Raw genomic sequence first — 24,104 nt, 5'->3', positions numbered from 1 at the left:
ACATCGACAACTTGCCAAAAGACACCTTTCAGTTCGAGATCTGGGTGTAAAGGACACACTTTTGTATATGGATGTGGCAAATAATTTCCAACCCTGAACTTTCCACAGAAAGTGAAATGGATGTGTGGCATTGATTGCTCCAACCCCAAATCCTCCTTGAGGTAATGTCGCCCAGCCTGTCAGCAGCATTTCACGTGTAATTCGATATCGAAACGACTTATACAGGCTTCGGGACTTCAGGTCAATCTGCCAACTTGATATGCCACCTCAACAAAGCCGCCATGACAATGAGGATGCCCCGTTCCTACCAAAGTCCACTTCCGTCACCGAGTTACCGGCTCGTTCAAGCGAGGACTCCCATAGGCCCAGCACCTCGCAGCGGAAAGTCCGCATGCGACTCACTATCGCTCTTTTTGCCATTGTTCTAGCCTTTGAGACTGGCGGAGCCATGCTTGGTGCACCCATAACACGCCTATTCGAGTCGATAACTTGCCTGCACTACTACAAGGAGCACGACCCCACAATTATAGGGAAGAATGGATATATTCCCGAGAAATCATGCAAAAATAAAGAGATTCAAGGCGAAGTTGCAATTGTGAAGGGTTACGGAGAGCTTTTTGACGCGATGGCTGGTAAGTTGATGTTTTGGGGGGCCTAGAGGAAATCCATGTAGAGTAACGGGGTAATATAGGGGTCATTCTTTCGATACCGTACGGCTTATTGGCAGACAAGTACGGCCGAAAACCGATATTTTGTCTTTGCATTCCTGGGTTTTTCGTGAACATGCTTGTTGTTGGCGTTGTATTGTACGTTCCGGATGTGTTTCCGTTACGTTTGGTTTGGTTGTCTACGCTTGCCTGGCTGTTTGGAGGTGGATATGCTGTCGCTAGCACAATGATATGGACGATGATGGCGGATGTTACTGCTGAATCCCAAAGGTTTGCCCTTACCGCTCTTGGACGATACTGCTGCGACATTTTCTCTCTAACATATCATCAATGCGAAGGGCTGGGCTTTTCTTCAGATTCGGGGTGGCCATAATGGTGGCCGATTTCATTTCTTCACTGGTTACCTCGTGGCTCATGAAGTACAATCCCTGGATTCCGATCACAATAGGATGGGGCCTTACGATCCTTGGCACCCTTCCCGCGCTGCTATTACCAGAAACAAAAGGGACGTTTGCATCGGGGGGAGAAGGAACTTATGAACTTTGCGAACCACCTCCCGAAGACAACAGTGCTATCCATCTCTCTCTTTCCTCTGAGCAACCACATTCCATCGACCAACCCCCTTTCCTCTCACGACTCGGGCGGACGGCCTCCCAGTTCAGCTTCATCGTCCGCGATAAACACCTCATGTTTCTCGTTTCCGCGTTCCTCGTCTACAGACTCAGCCGCGGCACAGCATGGCTGCTCATACAATACATATCCAAGCGCTACCAATGGACCCTAGCAGACGCGAATTTCTTGACGTCCTTCAAATCCATCCTGACCATATTCCTCTTCCTCGGCGTGCTCCCGCTCGCGTCGTGGTACCTAACCGCGCGACGGGGCGCACACCACCGAGAAAAGGACCTCGCCCTCGCCAAAGCCAGCGTCATCCTCCTCGTCGTCGGTACACTCATCATGGGGCTCTCGCCCTCCATAGGCCTGTTTATTGTCGGACTCGTGGTGCAGACGTTGGGGATCGGGTTCGTGTTTATCGTGCGGTCCCTCGCCACTATGATGGTTCGGAGGGACCAGACCGCTCGGCTGTACACCGCGATAGAAATCTTGCAGAGCGTCGGGGTGGCGATTGCCAGCCCAACGGTGACGCTGTTTTTCAACTGGGGTTTAGACTTGGGAGGGGGCTGGGTTGGGTTGCCGTGGGTGGTGGCGTCGGGCTTGTTTGGGGTGACGGCAGTACTGCTGTGGATGTATAGACTGCCCTCTTCTCCGAAGCAATATACGGCAGACAACCCAATTCCCCTCTGATCGTGTTTATATTTTTGGTCTTTCTCTATTTTCATTTTAGACTCCAGACTCAATCGGGTTTGTGTTCGGGTGTTCATTTTGCCATACAATTTCCTTTCTCTGTTTCTTTTTGTACGGTACATTGACTACATAGATACATACATACGTACATACGTGCGGTTACTAACGGCTTTCCTGATCCATTTTGAAGCGATTCCGTTTTGCTTCTTTTTTTTTTTTTTTTTCTAGCTTCTTCGATTCCAGAAAAAGTAAAATCAAAATCAGATCAACCCTACTCAGAAGAGACGGGATATTATATATATAAAGGGTCAAGGGCCAAGCTCCAGAGCGAAGAAAGAGCAAATAAAATTATAACGTCGTTGGTCTCATGGGCAATGCAAGTCATCTTTCTTGAAAGAAAGAAAAACAGAAATAATCGTTAGCGCCGCCATGCCTGCCGCCAGCCTTGTCGATCCGGGGGAAAGGATGGATGGGTGGGGCCCCAGATGACTATCTAGTTAATTGGTTGGTATTTGATCAATTTAACTACCTTTTGGAGGTTCGAAACAACGGTTTCAACCATTAAATACTTACAGGATGACAATCGCAGGCCCTTAACGCAGTAGGGAAGGGGGGGGAACAGCACATCCACATTATATATATAGAGATATTTTCTTCTCTCTTCAGATACCTTGACAAACAATCAACTGCGCTCCACCCAGGAATTGCCGCTTACCGCTCTCAACCCCCGTCCCTTTTAGCGAGGGGGGTAGTTATCAATAAGTCGGGGTGGGGTGTCTGTCATTAATTGCAATTTACTCTCTATAAATCCCCAACCATTGTCAGCACGAATTGTTGAGCCAATTAATAAATAAACCATGTATCCACACAGCAGTTAGTGGAGTGAACTAGTTAACTGACTGCTGTCTTCAATGGTCTGAAATCGTCGATGATATAGTTACAACAATCCACATCTTCTAAGCTATTCTCTCTCTCTCTCTTTCTCTCCTTCTCCTCGATCGGGAAATCCTTCCAGATGCTTCCAATTCCACGCCAAACCGTATGCGGCGGTGGTACCTGGATCCAACCTCAATCCGGACTAGCGTCGCCAGGGGCACGTTCCAATCGGGCAGGACCAGTTTCAAAACAGCTAGCGCGTCAGCCAGGGACACCGCTGATTGGCTGCGTCGTGGAAGATGAGATGAGGAGGCTGATGGAAGAAATGAGCCACATCCGACTTGCAGCCACTGCGCCAACTAACTGCCATCGTTAAGTTGCCGGGCTCTGGGCGCTGTTCGTCCATTGTTCTGCCATTTCTCTTGGATCAGTTGTTGTATTGTAGTGATTGTAGTGCATCCCATCTCGGATCTTCTTTATCCCATTCACTGGCCTTTGTCTCCTGTCCGTCCTCTTTCTCCGCTGTCTGTTGTTGCTGTTGTTCCAGCACTGCTTCTGTTGCACCTCATCTGTTGGCTCTGACGCTCCGAGGAACCAAGGTTGCACACATCCCCCCTGTCTTGGCGCCCAGGCCGCGACGCCCTCGAAGCCACTCGCCCACTTCAAGTGTGACATTAGACTTTCTTCCTCCTCCTCCTCCTCCTCCTCCTCCTCCTCAGATCATCCACCATCACCACCATCACCATCATCAATCACCACCATCATCACCGCTCCACTGGACGACAATCGCCCATCCATTCCTTTATCCCCCACCCCACCGCGAGCAAATCATTTTTTCTCGTTCGTCGATGCAGTCCCGCCGCTCCTTTCGGATTCTCTCCATCGATTGACACCACCACCACCACCGCCGCCGCAGCCGCCAGATGATCTCTCGCGCCCAGTGCGATGTGACTGACTCCCTTACTGCCTCAAATCATACTCTCGAGGGACAGCGCGCCGACCGTTGAGCTAGGTCTCGCATTCTTACCGGCATCGTATCTCTCTCTCAAATCTATCGCTTCACACAATCGTTCGGCTCTCTCCCTTCCAATAACTCCCGCGATAAAATCTACTTTCTCTACCTTTCATTGCCATTATTTTTTCGTTATTCTATCCTTTCTGCGACCGGCTGGGCCGAGGTATCGCGATCACTCACTCACACACACTCTCTCTCTCCTCATCCCCTTGCGGTCACCACCGTTCCGACACAAAAAAAAGTAATAAATACCTTCCCAGTACGCGTTTGTATAGGTACACATCCCTCCATTCTCATACTTGGTTGATCCAGGTCGTCGTCTGCTCGAACGTGTTTAAGCGCTCTAAAAAAAAAATAATAGGGCTATAGAAGGTGATATATCATAGCTCGGAATCTTTGTGGGCAATGGGTTGCTGTACGGGCCGGAAGGAAGAGTACTGGGGCCATATGCGAGCAGAGCAAAAATGGGAATACATTGTAAGGGGATCGTCATCCTTCTTTTTTTTTTTTTTTTTTTTTTTTTTTTTGGTTTGAAAATTTTTCATGGAGTACATTCTTAGTTGTCATCCTTTTTCTTTCTTTCTTTCAACTCATCACTGACGTGCCTCACGTAGAATCTTCAAGATTTCAAGTCGAAGACGTGTTTTGCCCAATTTTCCTATTTTATTCTTTGGATTTCCGTCTTTATATCTATTGCCGTGTATGGCGTCGACAGCTTCACCGCTGTCAACTTGATCGCGTTCAATCGATGGTCGACCGAGGCCCAACAGTTAATCCCCCGTTACATCTCAAAATGGATATTCGCCGGGTGTATCATGCTGTCCTTCGTCTTCCTCATCTACCGATGGATTCGTGCGGTCCGTGTCCTCAGACAAGGAGGCGTCGCCCAGAGCTATCTTGACCCTCTGGCCGCCAGAGTGCAGAGTATTCGCATCGGGGAGAAAGGCCAGGGCTGGCGACGTTTCCTGGTGTTTTACGAGCTTACCAAGAGCAAGAAGGGGGCTGATTATGTTGCGCTTTTCACCTACTTCAATTTTGAATCGTGGATGCGGACCGTTTTCGCCGAGGGCCCGCGCCAGTTTATCAATGGGACGATCCTGTATTCCGTCATGGAATCCGATTTGATCCTCCAAGGAAAGCACGCTGCCCCCGAAGGCACCTCCCCCATCTCTCAATTTTTCAGTAATGTTGGAGCGCTGGCCGAAAAGGATAAGCGGCAGGCGGTGATTCTGTCAGCTATGTTGTTTACCCTCTTGATTTGGGTGTTCTCCATCCTCAGTCTCTTCGTGTCGTGCATCTTATATCTTCTTTTCCTGTGGCATCATATCCCGAGCGAGGATGGCTCCCTTACCGCCTATTGTCGCCGCAAGATCAACAGGCGGTTCGAACGAATAGTCAAGGAGAAGGTCGACAAAGTACTCGCTAAGGATGTTGTGTTGCAGGATCGAGGGCCGTCTGACCCTGAACTCGGGACTGGTAGTATCAAACGACAACCCACGCTCCCTGCCTTCCACCAACCAACCTCCGACAATTTCCCAGAGATGCCGCCGCCTCTTTCCCGCCAGACAACTGTGTCAACACTCCCGCCATACTCTAACTCCTCAACAAGAGGCCCCGGCCCTCAGCGTCAACCCACGTTGCCTAGTTTGCGGCAGGACAACTCAGATGGGATTCCAGAAATGCCAGGCCTCTCGCGTCAGAACACGCAATATTCCAGCTCTATGACACCAGGGCCTACTTCTCGCCGTCAACCAAGCTTGCCAGACTTCAGCTGGTCCGCCTATGACGATATGGCTATGGATAGCAACAACCATGGTTCTCGCGTTTCAGATGACAACGTACCGTTGGTAAACAACGCCGCGGGATTTAGCTTTGCCAACCAACACGATGATCGGGGCCCTCCAGTCCTACCACCAATCGAAAGACAAGGGACACCGCCGTCGCTCATGGTAGGTCCAAGGTTGCACGATCGCCCATCACCACTGTCGGACCAAGAATTCTCCTTCCCACCACCGATGCCAGCAATCGGCGGCCGCGCTTCCCCCGTTAATCGCTCGCAAATGTCGCCCCCTCCCCCTCGAACATACTCACCACTCCTGACGCCCGCTAGCAACCGTGGCTATCAAGGATTCCCAGCACCCCCTGGTCCCCGGACTCCGGCACCTCGGACGCCTATCCCACAGCCCCCCGCCCGTGGAATGACCCCGGGCCTGCCTCCAGTCCGCAATTTTACTAGTCCCGCCATTAGTTCTCCTTCCAATGAGTATAACAACCGGTCCGCGACCCCTAATAGCAGACCCCGACCGCCGCGATCAGGCACCGCACCTCCACAACATCCGTCGCCCTACGGCGAATTCTGAGGCGTAAATGAGACTCATTCTGCATATTCTTGTGTATAAAATGGAAATATTCCTTAATTTACTGCATTGACTGCAATATATTGTATGCATGGGCGCATTAGAGCCTGATTTCCCTGCTGAAGGATTGAATCCCGCCCACGAATCTGGAATTCTATTACGTTCTTTCAAATATTTTGCGCTTCGTGGTGTTGGGTATTGATTGGGTGATGGATTTGGTCTGGGATTGGATTCTTTTTCTGGCGTCCCTGGCGCAAAAGGCAAATGGAAGTGGGAGTAAGAGGCAAAAAGCTGGTTCCAGTGTGAATATATTCAACGATTTTTCTTTCTTTCTTTCTTTCTTTCTTTCTTTCTTTCTTTCATGATTCCGATTCTTCTATTATGGCTTTTTGGTTTTCGTGAATCTACGTACTTAACCAATATACTACTTGTCGCTTCCGCCGTACGTTTCCAGATGCCGATACGCACTAAATAATCTACCACCACCTATTCTATTATCCCTCCCCTTTTTTCTTAAGAATCTTCCACCCTCCAATCTCAGTAGATATCCGGCCATCCTCACGCCTCTCCTTCCATCCCATCTCAACCGATATTCGACGCATACTCACGTCCCCCACACCAGCCCTGTGGTATCATGGATTGTTGGATGTGAACAAGCACGCGAACATGCGAGATGGATAAGGTGTAAAATGTAACAAATAATCAAATAATCAGATAATCAGATAAATACCAAACAGCACAACACCTGTACAAATAAATAACTATGTAACTAACTACCCATTCTCCTTTAGTTGGCTTTTTTTTTTTTTTTTTTTTTTTTTTTTTTTTTTTTTAATTTCTTCTCTTTTTATTTCCACTCCTTCTTCACAACCACCCGTGCATGTGCACACATCTCGCCCCCGCATGATATTATCCTCCTGTTGATGTACATAGTACAGCCGGAAACCAACTGTGATTGATATGCTCACGCCTCTCTCGCGCGCGGGCGATGTCAAGTGAAAACAACAAACAACAACAAACGTGGACATCGGCCCCACTTGCCGCTGTCAAACTGCGGGCTGCGGGGGATTGGGGGGACTGGGGGGTACACTGCCCATGTTAACTACTAACAACTTTTAATAACTAATAACTAAGTGATAACTATTGGTTAGTTAGAGGAACAATGATTTAACAACCCATTGGATGGGAGATCTGATGGTTTCACAAAATGCTTTTTTCACAAGCACAGGAGGCTACAAGACGAGCTTCAGTGTGGAAACTGAACTGCTATCTATCATTGTCAGTATGGTGTCGCGATTAATTGAAATGAGATTTGAGAATGTCTCTATCATTAATTAAATAAACCTTTCTGATTAGGTGTGTGTGTGTGTGTGTGTGTGTTGACATGTACAGTACATACTGCAAGTATTATATGGGGCTGTGCTTGTTATAACTCTGGAATTTTGTCGCATCATGGAGCATGCACGGCCGACTCTCTAGAGATGCGAATTCGATCCTGTTCTGCAAAAGTCAGAAATAACCAGTGAATATCACGGAGTAACTTGGTAGTATCATTTTATTCACATAGAAAGGTTAAATTGACACCATCCGGCTGACTAAGCTGCGCAACCAACGAACTCTCTTCCATTCATTCGATGCAGATTCCTCCGCAATCTGAAAGACGCAGCTCTCCTCAATCTCCACGCCCGCTCTCAGGGAAAACCTCCGGTAATCCACGATTAAGCCTCCCCCGACCCGTTGAAATTGTCGTCTTTCTATGCTCCGCGCTTGGCTGTCCTGCTTCGATCCACCAACCAGTCCTTTCCCCCAAGACAACTCGTACCTCTCGGAGACCCAACTGAGGTGCCAAAAACAGTCACCAACCGCAGATAATGAGAATCTGCTCAGTACAATTGTGACATTGGACCCTGTAACCGATATCACGGCGCACTTGTTGGAACAATAGTTTCTGCGAAGTGAAAACGAGAGTGAAGGGCAATGGGAGCTTGGTTAGTTAGAATGATGGGCGCGGTTTCTGTTTAGAAAAGGAGAATCCATGATGAATATAGTTGGTGATGCTGCGGTGTCTGACCGCAATAACGAAATCAGGACAACCGGAAGCATGGGCTCTGGCAGTCTTTCTGAAAATGGCTCTGTGGAAAAAACGATGAGTACTACTGCGAGCTCGAACAGGGGTGATGCTGAAAAAGACCCGGGAGTCAAGGTGCCTTTGAACGGATCAAATTATGGGGTGGCTAGTGGCCGAGATCTTTCACAGATGGAAGTGCTGGATAAGGAATATCAGGCTATCCGGAATGGCTATCATCTAGAGGAAAACACCCAGAGGGGAGACAGACCACATTCTGCGCCAATTTCAACCCAGCGTCGACTGAGTTTAGTAAATACCGTCAAGGATGTTGAATTTGCAACTGCAATGGTATCCCAACCCTATGGCGATAGGCCGGCCCTCCAGGCGGTGCAACCTGCAGATACAGGAATCCGCTCTACGAAGCGGATTGATGCAAGCCAACAGTCCCCTTCGAGCCACGATCGTGAAAAGGACAAAATCCTCAAACTGTCTCCTGCGAAAATTCATGAACTCACCTCCTCACCACAATCTATACCCCTACACTCCATCCCGCTAGAGCCAGACAAAGAACAGCGAACTTCAGGTTCTCCAATACCCTCGGGTCCATTAGCTATCGGCGCAAGCCCAGAAACGTCGACGGGTGTACGGGTTGTGAATGGTTCTTCAAAACGAATAAAATCTCCCAAGCGCAAACTGAGCGCTGGCAAAAATGTCCATTTAGAGGATGCTCCCGACTTTCTCACCTCACATCAAATCGCCCGTCCATTCTCTTCTCGTCGGAAGTGCAACTCGGCCCGAGCTGTGTCAGTCACTGACGGCTTCCAGAACCGGCGATCCTCCCCAAGGCCGGACCGTATTGACACCGCTAGAAGTCGCGTATCTTCCTCATCGGCGCCAGATCTATTCTCTTCTCCCGTACCCCAATCCATCCCACTTCCTCCCTTCTCTATCTCCACATATCTCCAGCTAGAACTGGCCTCTGATCGGCCCTCGCCATTATACATTCACCGCTCCACCAAGAACGATTTCCCTTACGAGTCCTCGAGCGCGAAACTTGAACGGCTTCAAAACTTTTTCCTTCTACCACCTGCTCTAGAGCGGGTTCTTTTCTTTGGTACTCTTGCATGTATCGATGCGTGGCTTTATTACTTTACGATCCTGCCATTGCGATTTCTCAAGTCTATTTTTCTTCTTCTTCGGTCTTGGGCTATCAATGTTGGAGCCGAGGCGCAGTTCATTTCGCGATTTATTATTACCGGACTTGGTAGGGTATGGCGGCGGAGACACCAAGGGAAGCCGGCTGTTTCTGGGAACGCACACGATCAAAAGATCAAATTGGGCTCTGCTCAGTCGCGGCCTGACCTTTCGAATAGTGTTTCTACAGATCAAGACAGCCCCTTCCTTGACGATAATGTTAAGAATCGGGCGTCTGAAAATGATCGGCGAACCCAGGTGGCTTCCAGCCGAGGCCATCGCAGGGTTAGGTCTATTCCCTCGACACTTTTGCCAAACGATAAGGCCGATATTTTGAAGGGATTCCTCATGATTTGCACGTGCCTGATTCTAATGTATTTCGATGCCAGCCGGGTGTATCACTGGATTCGCGGTCAAGCCGCTATTAAACTTTACGTTATTTATAATGTACTTGAGGTATGTTTCCATCTGGCCTGCCGCCTCATCTTGTTTCCCCCAGGCTAATAACCCTGGATATGTAGGTTGGCGACAGACTTCTATCAGCCATTGGCCAGGATGTCCTCGAATGTCTATTTTCACGCGAAGCTCTTGAGAGAAAACCCGATGGCCGCAGCAAGATTCTCCGCCCATTTTGGCTTTTTATCATCGCCCTGATATATACCGTTATACATTCTGCCGCACTTTTCTATCAGGTCATCACACTTAATGTGGCGGTGAATTCATATTCAAATGCACTGATTACTCTCCTATTGTCGAACCAATTTGTAGAAATTAAATCCACTGTCTTCAAAAAATTCGAAAAGGAGAATCTCTTCCAACTCACCTGTGCCGACGTGGTTGAGCGGTTTCAACTCTGGTTGATGCTTACAATTATTGCGTCTCGAAATATTGTTGAAACTGGTATCTTTAGCTTTGGCAGTGGTTTGAGCCTATTTGCTGGTAGCAAGCCGGCTGCGAACGCGAATGCTACATCAGTTTTCAACACCCAGCGAGCCACATCATCCATTCTTCCACAAGCCTTCACCATCCTCCCGTCATCTCTCCTCTCTTCGCTTAGCAAGGTGAACTCATTCCTCCCAACGATCGGTCACCTTCTGGGGCCTTTCCTCGTTGTCTTAGGTTCTGAGATGCTAGTCGACTGGTTGAAGCATGCCTACATCAATAAATTCAACAATACCCGTCCCGCGATGTACGGCCGATTCCTCGACATACTAGCCAAGGACTACTACACAAATGCCTTCGCAGATCAGAATCTTAACCGCCGCTTAGGCCTACCTGTCATTCCGCTCGCTTGCCTCTTCTTCCGCGTCTCCATCCAAACATACCAGATGTTCCTAACCTCCTGGTTGCCACAGACACAATCCTTCGTCGCGCCGTCAAACACCACGTCCCTGACGTCAATCCACGACCATTACTCCCCATCCCCGTCACCCTCTCCCCCGTTTATTCTCCCCCTCTACCCTCTCGATGCCAGCCTCTTCACTAAAGTCTCCTCACTATTCCAAACGATGATAGCCCACACCACCCCGTCTCCTGCATCCTTCATCCCAATTTTCACCATCATCCTCGTCCTCATCTTATACCTCACCCTCCTCTTCACAAAACTCATCCTCAGCATAATCCTTCTCAGCTACGCCCGCGCCCGCTATAAGAAAATGAAATCCCGAGAACGGGAGATATCCACGAATCCCACCTCGTCCAAACTATCAGCAAACCAATCCACCGCGACTATATCAACACCAGCACCATCACCACAGCGAGAGCCCTCCAACTCCCAAACTACAACAGCGTCGAATCCTGACTTCGTCGAGGGTGCTCGCCGCGTCGGCGGTTGGGGTGCTGTGGAGGTGGGCGAGGATCGTAGAAGGTGGATATATGCCGATGACCCAGAAGGTGCAAGGCGATTGAGAGAAAAAGAGGAGCGGGATAGAGTTGGGAAGCCTAGTAGTAGTGCTGGAGGTGATGGGATTGAAAAGGTGATGAGATATGAGATGGCGGCGAAGAGGATTTGGTGAACGCAACGCAACGCAACGCAACCAATCCTCTCTGTATTTTACATGTTTACATGTTCGTGTGTGTGTGTGTGTGTGTGTGTGTGTGTGTTTGAGAAGCGGTACTATGGATTTTTATGGTATTGTATTATTGTAGCGTTTCGCGTGAGCGTGGTTGTAGTACCTCTGTATAGATACATGGCATTGTATTATGTATTTTTGTATTTTTGTATTTTTTTTTTGTTATTGTTTGTTTTAATTGTATGCATGCATGCTGCGTTTGAATTTCCACAGGTAGTTTCTCTTTGTTAAAGGGATGTGGGAAGGATGATACGGGGTCATTATATAATATAAGGTCCTTAGTTATTTTTTTTTTTTTTTTTTTCTAGGTTCTATGTTTCATTTTTCGTGCCATGCGTGTGTCCGGGTGTGGGATTTTTGGAAGATGTGGAAAAAAATAATGCGAGTGGATAAAGAACGCGGAGAGCGAATTAAAAGGATATAGCAAAGTAAACGAGAGATGGGAGAGAATGGAACTCTCCAAGCGAAAGAAAAAAAGAAAAAAAAGGGTTTATCAATACATCATAGAGGGGGAAATAGTACTGGAAAGAATAATTGATAAGGGATCGGAAACGAGGCGGGTAGAGCAAAGGGTCTGTCTGATTGGAACAAGAGGATACCCTTATACTTGATACCAACGACCCCATGAAACACTTTTTATCATCCCTCATTCCAGCTATCAGTTTATCTGCCTTTTCTACTCCTCTGCAAGCCATCCGCCCTCTGTTTCACTACCAGCACTATCATCCTCGAGAACACCATCATTACCATTCACATTCACATCCTTTCCCAAATCTCTAAATACCCGCGCCATAATCTCTCGACTCTTATACAAATTCTCAACTCTCAGTCGCTCATTGTCCAAGTGTGCATGGTCACTTGCTTGGCCACAGGGTAAATGAGCGGCCGGCGCGTTGAATTCTTTCTCCAGATAGCGGATTGTTGGGATCGATCCGCCCTCGCGGATGTAGATGGGCTGGATCAACTGGCAAGGGCGCGCAATCGATAATGGGGCATGGGATGTTGACGTAGATTCCCGGGTGTGGGATTGTTGGGATCCATGGTCATTAGACCGCATCGTCCCAGATGCTGTTGCTGCTGCTGCTGAGATTACATCGCAAGGGGATGGAGATGCATTATGTAGGCAGGGTGCGGGTAGTCTGCTGGCAGGTTTGGTGCCTGGAAGGTCAGAACCGTGCGTGAGGGTTGAAGAGGTCGGCACCGTGGGTGCCGAAAGCCTGTGTCCTGAGCGAGTTTTTGGTACTGAGGATGATGAGGAAATTATTCTGCCGATATTCGAGGCCACACTGTCCGTTGAGTTTGTGCGGAGGGGCTCGCGACGAGATAGTTGGTTGGAAGGATTAACAGGGGGGTAGTTGTAGTGACGGTCCCCCTTGGCGGAAGACCACGCTGCGGTGACAGCACGCGAAAGCAATTTGAAGATGTCGTTCTCAGGATCTCCTAGCCACGGTTCCGCTTTCCCTGTTATTTCAACCGTCAAGATGTTCTGAGAGTCAAACTTTGCAAATTGAGCGTGTGCAAACTCCGCCAGGTCAGCGGCCACTTTGTCTACGTCTTGGTTGGGCACTATTCGGACGGATAGTGTTGCTCGCGCTCTTCGCGATATAGTTGTGGATGTATTTTGGCAGCCCGGAACTTCTATGCGATGGATTGTGAGCGATGGCTCACGCCAACGGTGCATTAGGGAATCGGTGAAAGCTTCGTAGTCCTCAATTTCTGGGTGGTGAGGAAGTAGGGCTTTGGCAATTGCATCATATCGCCTCCTTTCCGCTTCAGTTAGAGGGAGGACTGGCTCATGGAACCCTGGAATATTTATCTTCCCTTTCGCACCAACGAGAGTACCAAGAAGCATTGTCAGGTCCTTCAATGGTTCATCAAGAAGAGAACTACCGTCGATTCCACTATGCAAATCAGGGTTACTGCTTGTCACAACAAAATTAGCATGAACCACACCTCTTAGCCCGTAAGTCAGGCATGGGATGTGATCGTCCAGCCAGTAACTATTCGCCAGGAGGATCCAGTCAACTTCTCCTATCAAATCTTTGTGTTTTCGAACTGCATACGAAAATCCTTGAGAACCGGACTCTTCCTCGCCTTCAATTAAAAAGACGACATTGCAGCTTAATTTTTTCTTCTGGGCTAGCTCCGCAGCAGCATATAGAGCAGCGAGAACCGGGCCTTTATTGTCCGACACGCCTCGACCATACAAAAATCCATTAATCGAACAAAGTTGGAACGGATCCGTATTCCATTTCAGATGGTTAGTATCTGCACCGACAACATCATAGTGGCCGTAAAAGAGGACAGTTTTGTTGGCTGATGACTTCGACGCTGCGTCAAATCTGGCAAATACGATAGGATTTGTATTTGGTCCCGTCGCCAACAGTTTAGTTTTCGCACCCAAATAATTGCAGTGACGACGAAGAAACGCGGCGCCCTGGTTACATTCTCCAGCAAATTTGGGTCTCGCAGATACTGTCTTAAAAGAAACAAATTTTGCCAGGGTATTGACCATCTCATCTAAAAAAGATGTTAGTAAATGAGTATTGCAGAGGGCATTATGTCTCCATACCGTTGCCAACTGCAGGCATCTCTTGGAAATCTTGGGGGTGATCTGTTAAATCCCAAATAGCGACTGTATTATCATTGCCGCCAGTAGCATAAATACGCCTGTCTTTGAAAACACCAGCAGCTGATGCCAGCATCGTTCCTTCGTGAGCAATCCATGAGCCGACCTCTTCGAATCTGGAGTTAAATTTCTGCCATCAATGGTTAGCGAGAGACAGAAAATATAGATAGCAGCGCATAAATACCCTAATGATACCAGAGGAGTCGCCAGTAATAATAACATTTCCCACAACATCAATTGCCCAGATGTCTCCACTGTGGGCAGTGAGCTTCCTGATGATCTGACGAGAATCAAGGTTCCATATGTAAACTGCGCCTCCTGAGAGGCCACAGTAAAGGAACGCACCATCGACAGCAATGGAGAGTACCGAATCACTGCCATTTTTCAACTCGGCTAGTTCGACCGGGGAACCTTCTGGACATTTGCTGAGCTCCCAAAGCTTGACTGAGCCGTCTCCAGAGCCCGTCAGAAGTATTTCATCGCCATTGGCCCACTCCTCTAACCCTCGGACTAATAGCATGCAATATATATAGCCATTATGGGCATATAGCTTGTGCTGATCTCTTTTGAAGCTGAGGCTCTGGCCACCAAGACCCAATTTCTGAACCGCTTCTCCGGCATCAGGATTTAACGTAACAATGCCACCAGGTCCCTTGGAATCAAAAAATCGATGCCTTCTGTTTGACGGATGAACAGGAATAGGCGGACATGGAGGGGCATCCAGTTGGAGGTCACTCCACTACTGAGAATCAGCTATCAACATAAACAGGGGCAAGACGAAGGAAACCGTACTTGAATGCTTGTGTTTTGACCCCCGCAATAAACTGTTTTCAGACCGGATGAGTACACCACGGTAAACAGATCACCTACATCGTGATGAGAGTAAATCGAGTAGAGGCGTTCAAAAGTCCTCGTTGACCAAACCTAGTCAGTATTAGTCTCCGCATTCTATACTTGAAATATCATTTCACAAATTGATTGGAGTGGCGGGACAGTACGACAACATACATTAACAACAGAGTCACCGCCACTTGAGAACAGGAGGCTCCCATCATCAGAGAGGTACAAACCTAGGACACTCTCCTGATGAGCCTTTACTGATAGGATCAGTTCGTAAGTATCGAGTGACCAAGCCTGGATGAATCAGGCATAAATATCACATCGTTAGTAGCTTGATAATTTCCCTTTCGGATATGTATGTAAATTCTTAAAACTTGTGAGGTACACATACCACAATATCGCCGCCCTGCAGGCCCGCAAAGACACATTCCTCGTCAAGCACAAGAGCGAGGACAGAGCGAACCGCCTGGACGCGATGGCCCACGCCCCAGGGATTAGTTATCCGGACATCAGGAGGTGTCTCTCCATTGCAGAAGCTATGTTGGGGTTGGAATTGGGGCCGTCTGTCGAGCTCCAGTTCGATATCAGAAGGGCCATCGAAGTCTGAATCATCCATGATTCCGTCCATTAGCAGACACGTTATTATTAACTAAGCAGTCAGACACCAGAGGAGGGGAATGTTCTGTGCAACGCCAACCATTTCACCGACGCATGCCTAGTGAACGGCGGCGCGGGTTGTTTGGGATGGTGTTTTCCTTGGGAGGAGGTGAAGTTGTTTTGCGTCGCTGTTACCGCCAAAGACAATATTTAATATGGGGCAGCACAATATTTATTTCCGCCATGTTTTGCAACAAACCTCATATTCCAACAAATGCTACAACAGCAACAATAGAGGAGGTTTTTTTTTTTTTTTTTTATGCAGGGAAATATTGTGTTATGGGAAAACCCCAATTTTGCGGGCTGGTGGATAGATAGAAAGAATGCAGAGAAACAAAATGCTCAAAATCTCACCACACTTTCTTCGCTGTATCCACTCGTCGGAGCTGCACATGTTTCGTGGCCTTAACATCGACAATGGTTAACCACCACCAAAAGAATACCGTTAGCTTCAAGGTAAACGGGGAATAGTCAAAAGCTAAAATAAAAAGAAAACGAAACGCTTTTCTCCAGGCTCAAAGACTGCACCCCTTCTTCTCCGTTGGTCCCAGCTACTGTGGAACTATCATCGGATATCTGGCTTGGTTTCAAGTCAAAGGGAGCGACCACGAATAGCCGTCTGTCTTCTTCTTCTACTACTACTGAGGGGGAAAGCAAATATTGTGTCTTTATCCCTTCCTGCCCTAGTCACTACTAACCTTGGTTCTCTCTCCCAGCAAAGCCGTGCTAGGAGTGCTTTTCCTGGCCGCTTGTTGCACGCCTTCATTAGCATTTGCGGTAGTTCTCGCGAATTATCTGCGTCGGAAATGATGCAATGGGAGGTGAGAGTGGTGGCATCGACTGGGCGCAGGATATATTATGTGCAGCGGACGGCTCAGACACTCCAAGGGCACAGAGAATCGAGGCAGGGAAAATATGTGAGTGTTGATTCTCTCACCGCTTCGGAGATTTCCCTCTTTGTGACGTTTCTTTTTCTGGATTTTATTTTTATCCAATTTTCCAATTTTTAATAATCCAATTCTTGAGAGAGAGATCGAGAGAGAGCGAGAGAGAGAGAGAGAACTGCTGCTTATCTGTGATAGGGCCCCCTTCTTATCCTTCGCGAAGAAGTGCCACCTGGTCGCAATTGAAATGTACACAGGAATTTTTCGCCCATTGGGTCCTTCTATTTCAGAATACTCATTGCAGAGAACTGATTTCTGCACATCGCCATTGCATCGTGACGCATAACATCACCACTTTTTTTGGCAATGTGGTTTCAAGGGCTTTTCCAGCCCTTTTTTTGAAACCTGGGGATTTCCTGTGCGGCCAGTTTCATACAGAACGTATACGGGCGCTTTTAATTCAGCGGATCGAGAGATTTTTCCACGTGGGAATCCAGATGTTCAACGATTATTTTGCTGCTTCAGGAAGATAAGGAGGAAGGAAAGGGTTCCCTGCAGAACCATAACACTGTACCATCTCATATACAAGAACCTCTACTTTTATTCGAGACTGAAGAGGGGCAAGCCAGAATGATTTTCAACGTACAGTCCAAGAAAATATATTACTCCATGACATGACCGAATACTTGCAGGAAGCAGAATGTGATGCCTTCTCAGAGTCGTCATGCATGCCTAGAACAAAGCGTTTTGACGAGCACAAACATACTAGTACCAACAAGCGTTGACCTCCAGTTTGGATAAGAGATCGTCACAGAATTAACATGAGAACTGGTATACAGATATATACTAGTATCCAGGAACATCGCCGCGGCGCCTTAATTCTTAATTACTTTGTCAACCCGTGCTAAATTGCTGACTCGCTGAGCTCCTATGACACACCATTCTACCGCAATGAGCAGTAGTAGTGTGCCTACAAATTACAGGTGCTGATTGCTACATGTGTAGAGATGAGTACAGAATGAGATGCAGCCAGGTCTATTTTACAGTGGAGTCCAGCGAGATTAGCAGTAGTACTAGTATACCTGGAAATAAAGCGGAAGAGAACAGGAAGCTGGGAGCATCAAATGCAGATTCCGACGAATACCACGGAGTAGTGTACACTTGCGCTATGATTAACCCCAGGGCCCAGATCCTGACCAACTTCGCCTCGCGTTCTCTGAACAAGCACGCTGCTCCACATCGTCGCATTCTTTGATCTTTTTCAGCCGAGAGTGTTCCACGCTAACCGTCCCAGCCTCCAATGTTCCAGCCACTGGAGAGCGGGAAAACCCGGGGAAGTCTCTGCGGTGGCGCATGATACGAGCCACATGTGGCTATGCCATTGCATGCGCCACAAATTACCTTGACAATATATCACGTGACTATTCTGCATCGCCGAACGTCAAAAAAAACTTCGACAAGTTCAGACACTCATCGAACACTCGTATCAATGGACAGTGGACACACTATAGCCGACCGGGTCAACAACGTCGTCTTCTGGATCATTGGCTGGAAGGGGGTTCTACTCTGCGCTCACAACTATTGGGTTCATGAAAAACTCTTCCCATTTTCTGTGCTTTCCGTGTGCCCAACCAGCGGCTTTAGTCAGTGACGCCTCACCCCCCCGGATGTCACTGTCTAACCATATACGCAGTAGGCCTCGCCCCTTGACGGGGATGAGACACGACAACACCTCTGTGCTGCTCCAGGTGGTCATCATTATTGAACAACCTCGCTAGAACACTTGTCCCTGCATCCTATGACGCCACCTGCGACGCTCTCTTTTTCGTTCTTGTTTTGCAGGGCTGGTTACTAGTATTGACGTTTTATCTGTGTGATTCATGCTTGCCAACAATTAGCTTCATCTTAACGGATGCCCCACCCATAGTCCATAGTATCAGGCACCGCCCTGCAAAATTAACGCCCAACAATCACGGCCTGCCAGCAAACATCACCATATATCATATATATAGCTCCTTGATTTCTCCGGCCTAGCAGCCCTGAATTCTCTTGAAATTGTAACCAGACCCACTCTTTTTGGCCTGACCAGCCATCCAAACCCCCTGGATAGCTGTTATCAGTGCCACATATCCCAGTTATTCTCAGTTCTACTCCACCTTTCTGAAGCTCTCCCAGCAATATAAACATTATCAAGCAGTGTTTCTTTAGAGCAACCAATCCATTTTCTTGACACATTATATATTTGCGGCCATTTCGCAGTCCTGGGTCCATGCTCTGAGCTCTAATTCCGGCTGCGACCCATCCACACCGCCATTCATAAGCGCCATACTGCGTCGCCCCAGCCTCTCGAACAAAGTCAATACAATCCGTGCAATATCCATACCCTCAGAAGTTGGTGTTCTTTTGTGACATCGCTGTTGGACATACCCATCTGATTCCCGTTAAAAGCAGACATACATCAACATGGCTGCGCTCGGCCAAACCATAGCGGTGTTCGACAAGTCGGGGAAGATGGTGAGCACAGTAAGTCATGACTGTATCCGCCTCTGGATAACAACTACTTATACTCGTTAGAGCAAACACCTATTTGGGGTGTTCAAAGAAGCTAGATTAGCTTATCGAGAACGCAAAGCCGAAATCAACGCAGGCAAAGCGATTAAGAATGCGGAGCTGGAAGCTCGCCGAGCAATGGCGAATTATCACATTCACGATTCCCGATCCGTGGCCTCCTCAAGAAGATACCCTGGAAGATCGAAATCTGTGGCTCGGCACAGTGAATTAGATCGTCATCCTTCGCGCCGGTATCCTCACGGAATCGAACAAGACACGGACACCGTTTACTCCCACCCAGATCATATGCCAAAGCGGGAACTCTCACGTCGCCACACTTCCAATGCTGTCGCTGCTCAGCCCCAATATCTCCACCCCAGCAATCGGTCTCGTTCCGCTCCCAATGTTGACATGGACCTGGCATACGGTGAATACCACCCTGCCTCGCTAGAGCGGGTGACCTCGAATCCCGAGGACATGATGAGTAGCCTAGTCGCAAAAGCCAAAGGGCTTCTCATTGAGGCCGAATGTGCTCAACATTCCGCGCATGCCACGATGGCCCATTTGCAGAAGAACCCCGATGCTATGGCTGCCGTAGCGCTCACATTAGCAGAAATCAGCAATCTTGCCTCCAAGCTAGCTCCATCAGCACTGGCAGCCTTGAAATCCAGTTCACCAGCCATATTTGCGCTTTTATCAAGCCCTCAATTCATGATTGCCGCTGGGGTCGGAATTGGTGTTACAGTCGTCATGTTCGGGGGTTATAAGATTGTCAAGCGCATCCAGGCCGCGAACAGCACGCAGCCAGAAGGCAGTACGGATGAATTGATAGAGCTCAACCAGGATGTTAGTCGCGTGGAGAGCTGGAGGCGTGGCGTTGCTGATTTCGAGGCGGAAAGTGTCGCGACCTCCGTTGATGGAGAGTTCATTACTCCGCGGGCTGCTGCTGTCTCTGGAATCTTCCCTACCGACCATAGCAATCACCACCGCCTTAGATCGGAGTATGGAGGCGGGGGTCGACGAAGTGTCAGAGGCGCAGAGTCTGTCAGGGATACCGCGTCGCACTACACACATACGACCAGAAGTTCCAGACGGTCAAGACGCACCGGCGCTCCTCCGACCGAATCGGGTGATAGGGACAAGAAAGCCAAGAAAAAAGACAAGACGAAGAAGCATAGTCCTCTACGACTTCTATTCAAGCCCAAATAAACCATGAAAAAGGACCATCCTCGTCAACTTGTATTCCTTTTTCTTTTTGAATTACAAAATATCAAAATGAGGGAAAACCGCCGGACATACCTCTTCTAATTTCTCTATTTTCTCACCTTTATTTACACAGTGATGGAGGTGGATGGTTGGTTGATTGTAACTATCTAGCGGGGGAGACCAACATAATGAATTATATGTCGATATGTTACACTACGATTTCTTAGGCATTTTTTTTCTTGCTCTTTTTCTTTTTCTTTTTCTTTTCTTTCTCTTTTCTTCCTTCCTTCCTTTCTTTCTTTTTTGGAATTTGATACTACGGGGCACCGTATTGGGAATCTTTCACGCTATTGATGATTTTAATTATTTTCAATCATAATTCCCCCGCCCTTTTTGTCTGCCACCTCCCATTCTGCACAAAATTTATTATTATCTTCCGTGTTATATATTTTTTGTCATTTCGTTCTTTGACCGAGCGTACATATGTACCAAGAACGCTTTCACATATCTCCACTAGAAGTACTGATGGTTGATTTCAAAATTATAGATTCTCCTGAAGCCACTCCCAAGGTGCAAATAGATAGGGGTTTTCCTTACCTAAACAAGGTCTATTTCGTTTTCATGGCCCACTTGGTTCTGAAGTTATTATGTCTGCGATGCTGATGTCTTGTATGAAGTGACTGCATATTCTAATGAAAGAGAGGACCAAAAACAAAAACTAAGGTTAGAAGAAAAGAAACAAACTGAAATGGATATTCCGCTAAATTTTAGAACAGTCCGCTAATTACGTTTTCCATCACTCTAAATCTATTCCCAGATAATGAAAACTCAGTCTTCCAACAACCCTTAACGGTTTGTACTTTACATGTCCCCTTTTAAAAATGTTTCGACATGCTACTTCTTAGGCATGGCAGCGAAGTCATATCGCAGACACCCGACGTCGAAAGAACCACCAGTACCCCCATTATCGCCTGCGCGAAGAAAGAACACTCGAATTAGCTGAAGAGCACACAAGAGATGAATATGCGATGAGGGAATCGTGAAACTCACACTCTTTATAAGCCCTATAGAACAGTTTTTCGCACACGACACTTTTATCACCTGGAACTGGATGATACGGATCCAACTCTTTAACAGTACTCTTGCACTTGTGCTTCCATTTGATTTCATAATAATATGGGCCCCCCTTGCCTGTGGTATCATATACAATGGGGTCGTCGCCTTCACGCATGGTCTTGCCTTTGGCCGGTTTACACGCTGGGCTGATGAGCATCCGCTGCCACAGAGGGTTTACATCATCGTGCTTGCCGAACTCATTTGTTTTGTAGCAGTGGATTTTTGAGAGCTCTGGCTTTACCGGATCTGGTTCTTTTTCGGGGGGTGGTGGTACAACATCCTTTGGACCATCAAGTTTGTATCTGTAGACGCCGCACCCTACGTCAATTTCCCCATAGACTGCCATTGTGTTCATCTGGCTGCCGGTGTGTCCACCTATTTTTTTTTTGAACGACGTTAGACATGCGCGGTTGACTGAGGGATTGATAAAATATGAGACTTACAAGGAGACGCGGTGATTGTGCTAAGTGCGTTTTTGCAGCTCATCTTGCAGGGTCTGGGTCGCGGTAACCACTCGAAAATGATATGGGCATCGTCGAACGCCGCGGGGTTGGGAGGTGGTGTTCGCTTTTGGAAACCAAAGAGAGGCCACCACGGATAATTCGAAGGATCCTGGACGACTATAGCGGGGCTCGCATTGCTTCCGTCTGAATTGACCTTCAGCTCAAGAGGGAGATGATCCATGGCTTCTACTCTTTTGCAGAAATTGGCATAAGTCTTGTCGAAAACGTTGAATGGCAATTCGGATGCCCAGTCCATGTTACATGTTGGTTTCGGCTCTTTCATCTTGCAAACTTTTGGTGGTTCCAGTGCTTGGTACAAAGCCAAGATTGCGTGTGTCGCAATTATGCCTTGCCCGAGCTCATTGGGATGGAACACCTTGCCGATGCCGTCTGGTACACGCTTCTGGATAACCTCCATGTCCTTCTCGGCATGATTGGGAGTCTTAGCAGGGTCGGAGGTCTTAGCAGGATCCGGACTCTCGGCAGGGTTGGGACTCGCAGCAGCCTTCTCGGCAGGGTTGGGACTCGCAGCAGTCTTCTCGGCAGGGTTGGGACTCGCAGCAGTCTTCTCGGCAGGGTTGGGACTCTCGGCATCATCCTCGACGGCCTTTATGGGGAGCGGGTTTTTGGGCTGGAAAAATGCCTTGTTCTTACTATCTGGGTCTTCTTCACAGAACCGCCCCTTCGATTCAACCACATACTTGTCCCAAGCGACAGGCACCACTTTGACGCGTTTGTCTTTATTGGCGTTCTCAATGGCCTTGGAAATTTTGTCGTTCGCCTTCGTTACTAGCCTGTTGAATGTCCTGCGGAGATCTTTCGTTAACTTCAGGCTACCTACCCCGCCTGGAGTTACCGGTCCCAGATAATTCCAGCTCTCCTTGTCGCACTTGTCTGTTTCGGAATTGAAGAAGGTTGCATAGAGGGTATATAGGACAATGCCGTCGTCCTTCATCTTTTTGTTGACCACTTTCAGGAGACCCTCGATATTGCCTTGGAGCTTGTTGTTGATAATCTTTTCCGATTCCGCAAGGGCGTTATCACAACTTTTAATGGTTGATGGGAGAAGGATACACTTCTTCAGAATGGTTGCAAGGAGGGCATCATTTCCCCCTGCAGACAACGTTACCAGATCATGAGACTTGTCGTCCAAAGATTCGGCTTGCTTCTTGATGCCGTCCGAGGTATCTCCAGAGCAGGCAATGAACTGAGATTCAGGCTTGTTATCCTTGGATAGCGACAATAAAACGGGACCGTATGCGCCGTCGTAGCGCGAACACTTTTTATCTTCCTTGCTTCCCAGGAGCTTCCCGGCCCCTATTCCAGCAGCATAACTATCCCCAAGTATAGATACGTTTTTGAATTGCGAGAACGGAGCTGCCTCCACGAGAGCATCTGGTATTCCGGGATGGTCTGCACTGGCCCATTCGGCACACAGCACGAGGAATGTTGAAAGCGATGGAAATAGTGTCTTCATCTCCTGGATTTCTTCTGCTCCGCTCTCGGCTTGATGGGAAATAGACGGTGACGTTTCGAACAGGTGAACTTATGAATAATTATTCAACAATTGTTCAATAATTATAGAGGGAAAACCGATGAAGCAACATGGGAAATTGGTATTTTGAATATTATGAGGAAATGATGAACAACGCTATGATGGTAGAAAAAGATGATATAGAAGGAGGGTGTACAATAGAAGAGTGTTTTGGAATAGTGGATGAAGACAATGTGTCCCTTGATTGCAACGAGTTGGTGGTTTATATATCTATATCGACTCTCTTCCTATGGTAACCTCGTGCTGCGTAGCAGTCCATCTCCGTGGATTCATTGATCTATTCTGGCTTTTCGCATTCTTGAAAATAGAATGACATAAAAATAGTGCCATGGCCCCCCATCACCAACTGGATATCGAGGCGATGAATGATTCCCGGGGTGGAGAGAATAGCAACTACGGCAAGTTCTTGCTCTCCGAACTGTAACTGTGATGCAAGGCATGGTGGAGTATAGAACAAAAGAACTTATTCAGCGGGGAAAAAAAATCTATTCATATCGCCCTTGTGTGTCTCTTAGGCTTAATGTCAAATCAGTCGAAAAAAGTGAAGTCGGGTGTCTCTATATTAAGGACATACTGGGGCGGATGGGTTTATAGTTATGCTTGGTGGGG

General features: G+C 47.8%; 7 protein-coding genes across 7 annotated transcripts; 5 read left to right on the top strand and 2 right to left on the bottom strand.

Moving 5' to 3' along the window:
• Window positions 1-259: 259 nt before the first annotated feature.
• HCBG_06020 (uncharacterized protein) lies at window positions 260-2,176 on the top strand (the record flags this gene model as incomplete). The annotated part of the gene is made up of 3 exons (XM_045433069.1): window positions 260-632; window positions 692-938; window positions 1,007-2,176. 3 exons carry the CDS (start codon window positions 260-262, stop codon window positions 1,971-1,973), a joined length of 1,587 nt encoding a protein of 528 aa, XP_045286237.1.
• An 812-nt stretch (window positions 2,177-2,988) lies between these two features.
• HCBG_06019 (pheromone-regulated membrane protein) lies at window positions 2,989-6,224 on the top strand (the record flags this gene model as incomplete). Its single annotated transcript, XM_045433068.1, has 4 exons — window positions 2,989-3,220; window positions 3,449-3,789; window positions 4,234-4,341; window positions 4,479-6,224. 4 exons carry the CDS (start codon window positions 2,989-2,991, stop codon window positions 6,222-6,224), a joined length of 2,427 nt encoding a protein of 808 aa, XP_045286236.1.
• A 2,035-nt stretch (window positions 6,225-8,259) lies between these two features.
• On the top strand, window positions 8,260-11,498 carry HCBG_06018 (DUF747 domain-containing protein; the record flags this gene model as incomplete). The annotated part of the gene is made up of 2 exons (XM_045433067.1): window positions 8,260-9,939; window positions 10,005-11,498. The coding sequence occupies 2 exons, from the start codon at window positions 8,260-8,262 to the stop codon at window positions 11,496-11,498; spliced, it is 3,174 nt and encodes a 1,057-aa protein (XP_045286235.1).
• Window positions 11,499-12,231: 733 nt separating this feature from the next.
• Window positions 12,232-15,640, bottom strand: HCBG_06017 (WD domain-containing protein; the record flags this gene model as incomplete). Its single annotated transcript, XM_045433066.1, has 5 exons — window positions 12,232-14,075; window positions 14,128-14,314; window positions 14,369-14,923; window positions 14,977-15,108; window positions 15,416-15,640. 5 exons carry the CDS (start codon window positions 15,638-15,640, stop codon window positions 12,232-12,234), a joined length of 2,943 nt encoding a protein of 980 aa, XP_045286234.1.
• Window positions 15,641-16,495: 855 nt separating this feature from the next.
• HCBG_06016 (uncharacterized protein) lies at window positions 16,496-18,158 on the top strand (the record flags this gene model as incomplete). Its single annotated transcript, XM_045433065.1, has 3 exons — window positions 16,496-16,598; window positions 17,549-17,715; window positions 17,748-18,158. 3 exons carry the CDS (start codon window positions 16,496-16,498, stop codon window positions 18,156-18,158), a joined length of 681 nt encoding a protein of 226 aa, XP_045286233.1.
• An 870-nt stretch (window positions 18,159-19,028) lies between these two features.
• Window positions 19,029-20,324, top strand: HCBG_06015 (uncharacterized protein; the record flags this gene model as incomplete). The annotated part of the gene is made up of 2 exons (XM_045433064.1): window positions 19,029-19,088; window positions 19,140-20,324. 2 exons carry the CDS (start codon window positions 19,029-19,031, stop codon window positions 20,322-20,324), a joined length of 1,245 nt encoding a protein of 414 aa, XP_045286232.1.
• An 891-nt stretch (window positions 20,325-21,215) lies between these two features.
• Window positions 21,216-23,417, bottom strand: HCBG_06014 (uncharacterized protein; the record flags this gene model as incomplete). The annotated part of the gene is made up of 3 exons (XM_045433063.1): window positions 21,216-21,292; window positions 21,372-21,812; window positions 21,881-23,417. 3 exons carry the CDS (start codon window positions 23,415-23,417, stop codon window positions 21,216-21,218), a joined length of 2,055 nt encoding a protein of 684 aa, XP_045286231.1.
• Between the last annotated feature and the right edge of the window lie 687 nt (window positions 23,418-24,104).

This window comes from Histoplasma capsulatum (assembly GCF_000150115.1).
Source record: "Histoplasma capsulatum G186AR genomic scaffold supercont2.8, whole genome shotgun sequence".
Classification (NCBI taxonomy): Eukaryota; Fungi; Ascomycota; class Eurotiomycetes; order Onygenales; family Ajellomycetaceae; genus Histoplasma; species Histoplasma capsulatum.
Note: the sequence above shows the minus strand (reverse complement) of the source record. Positions and strands in the feature narration are given on the sequence as shown.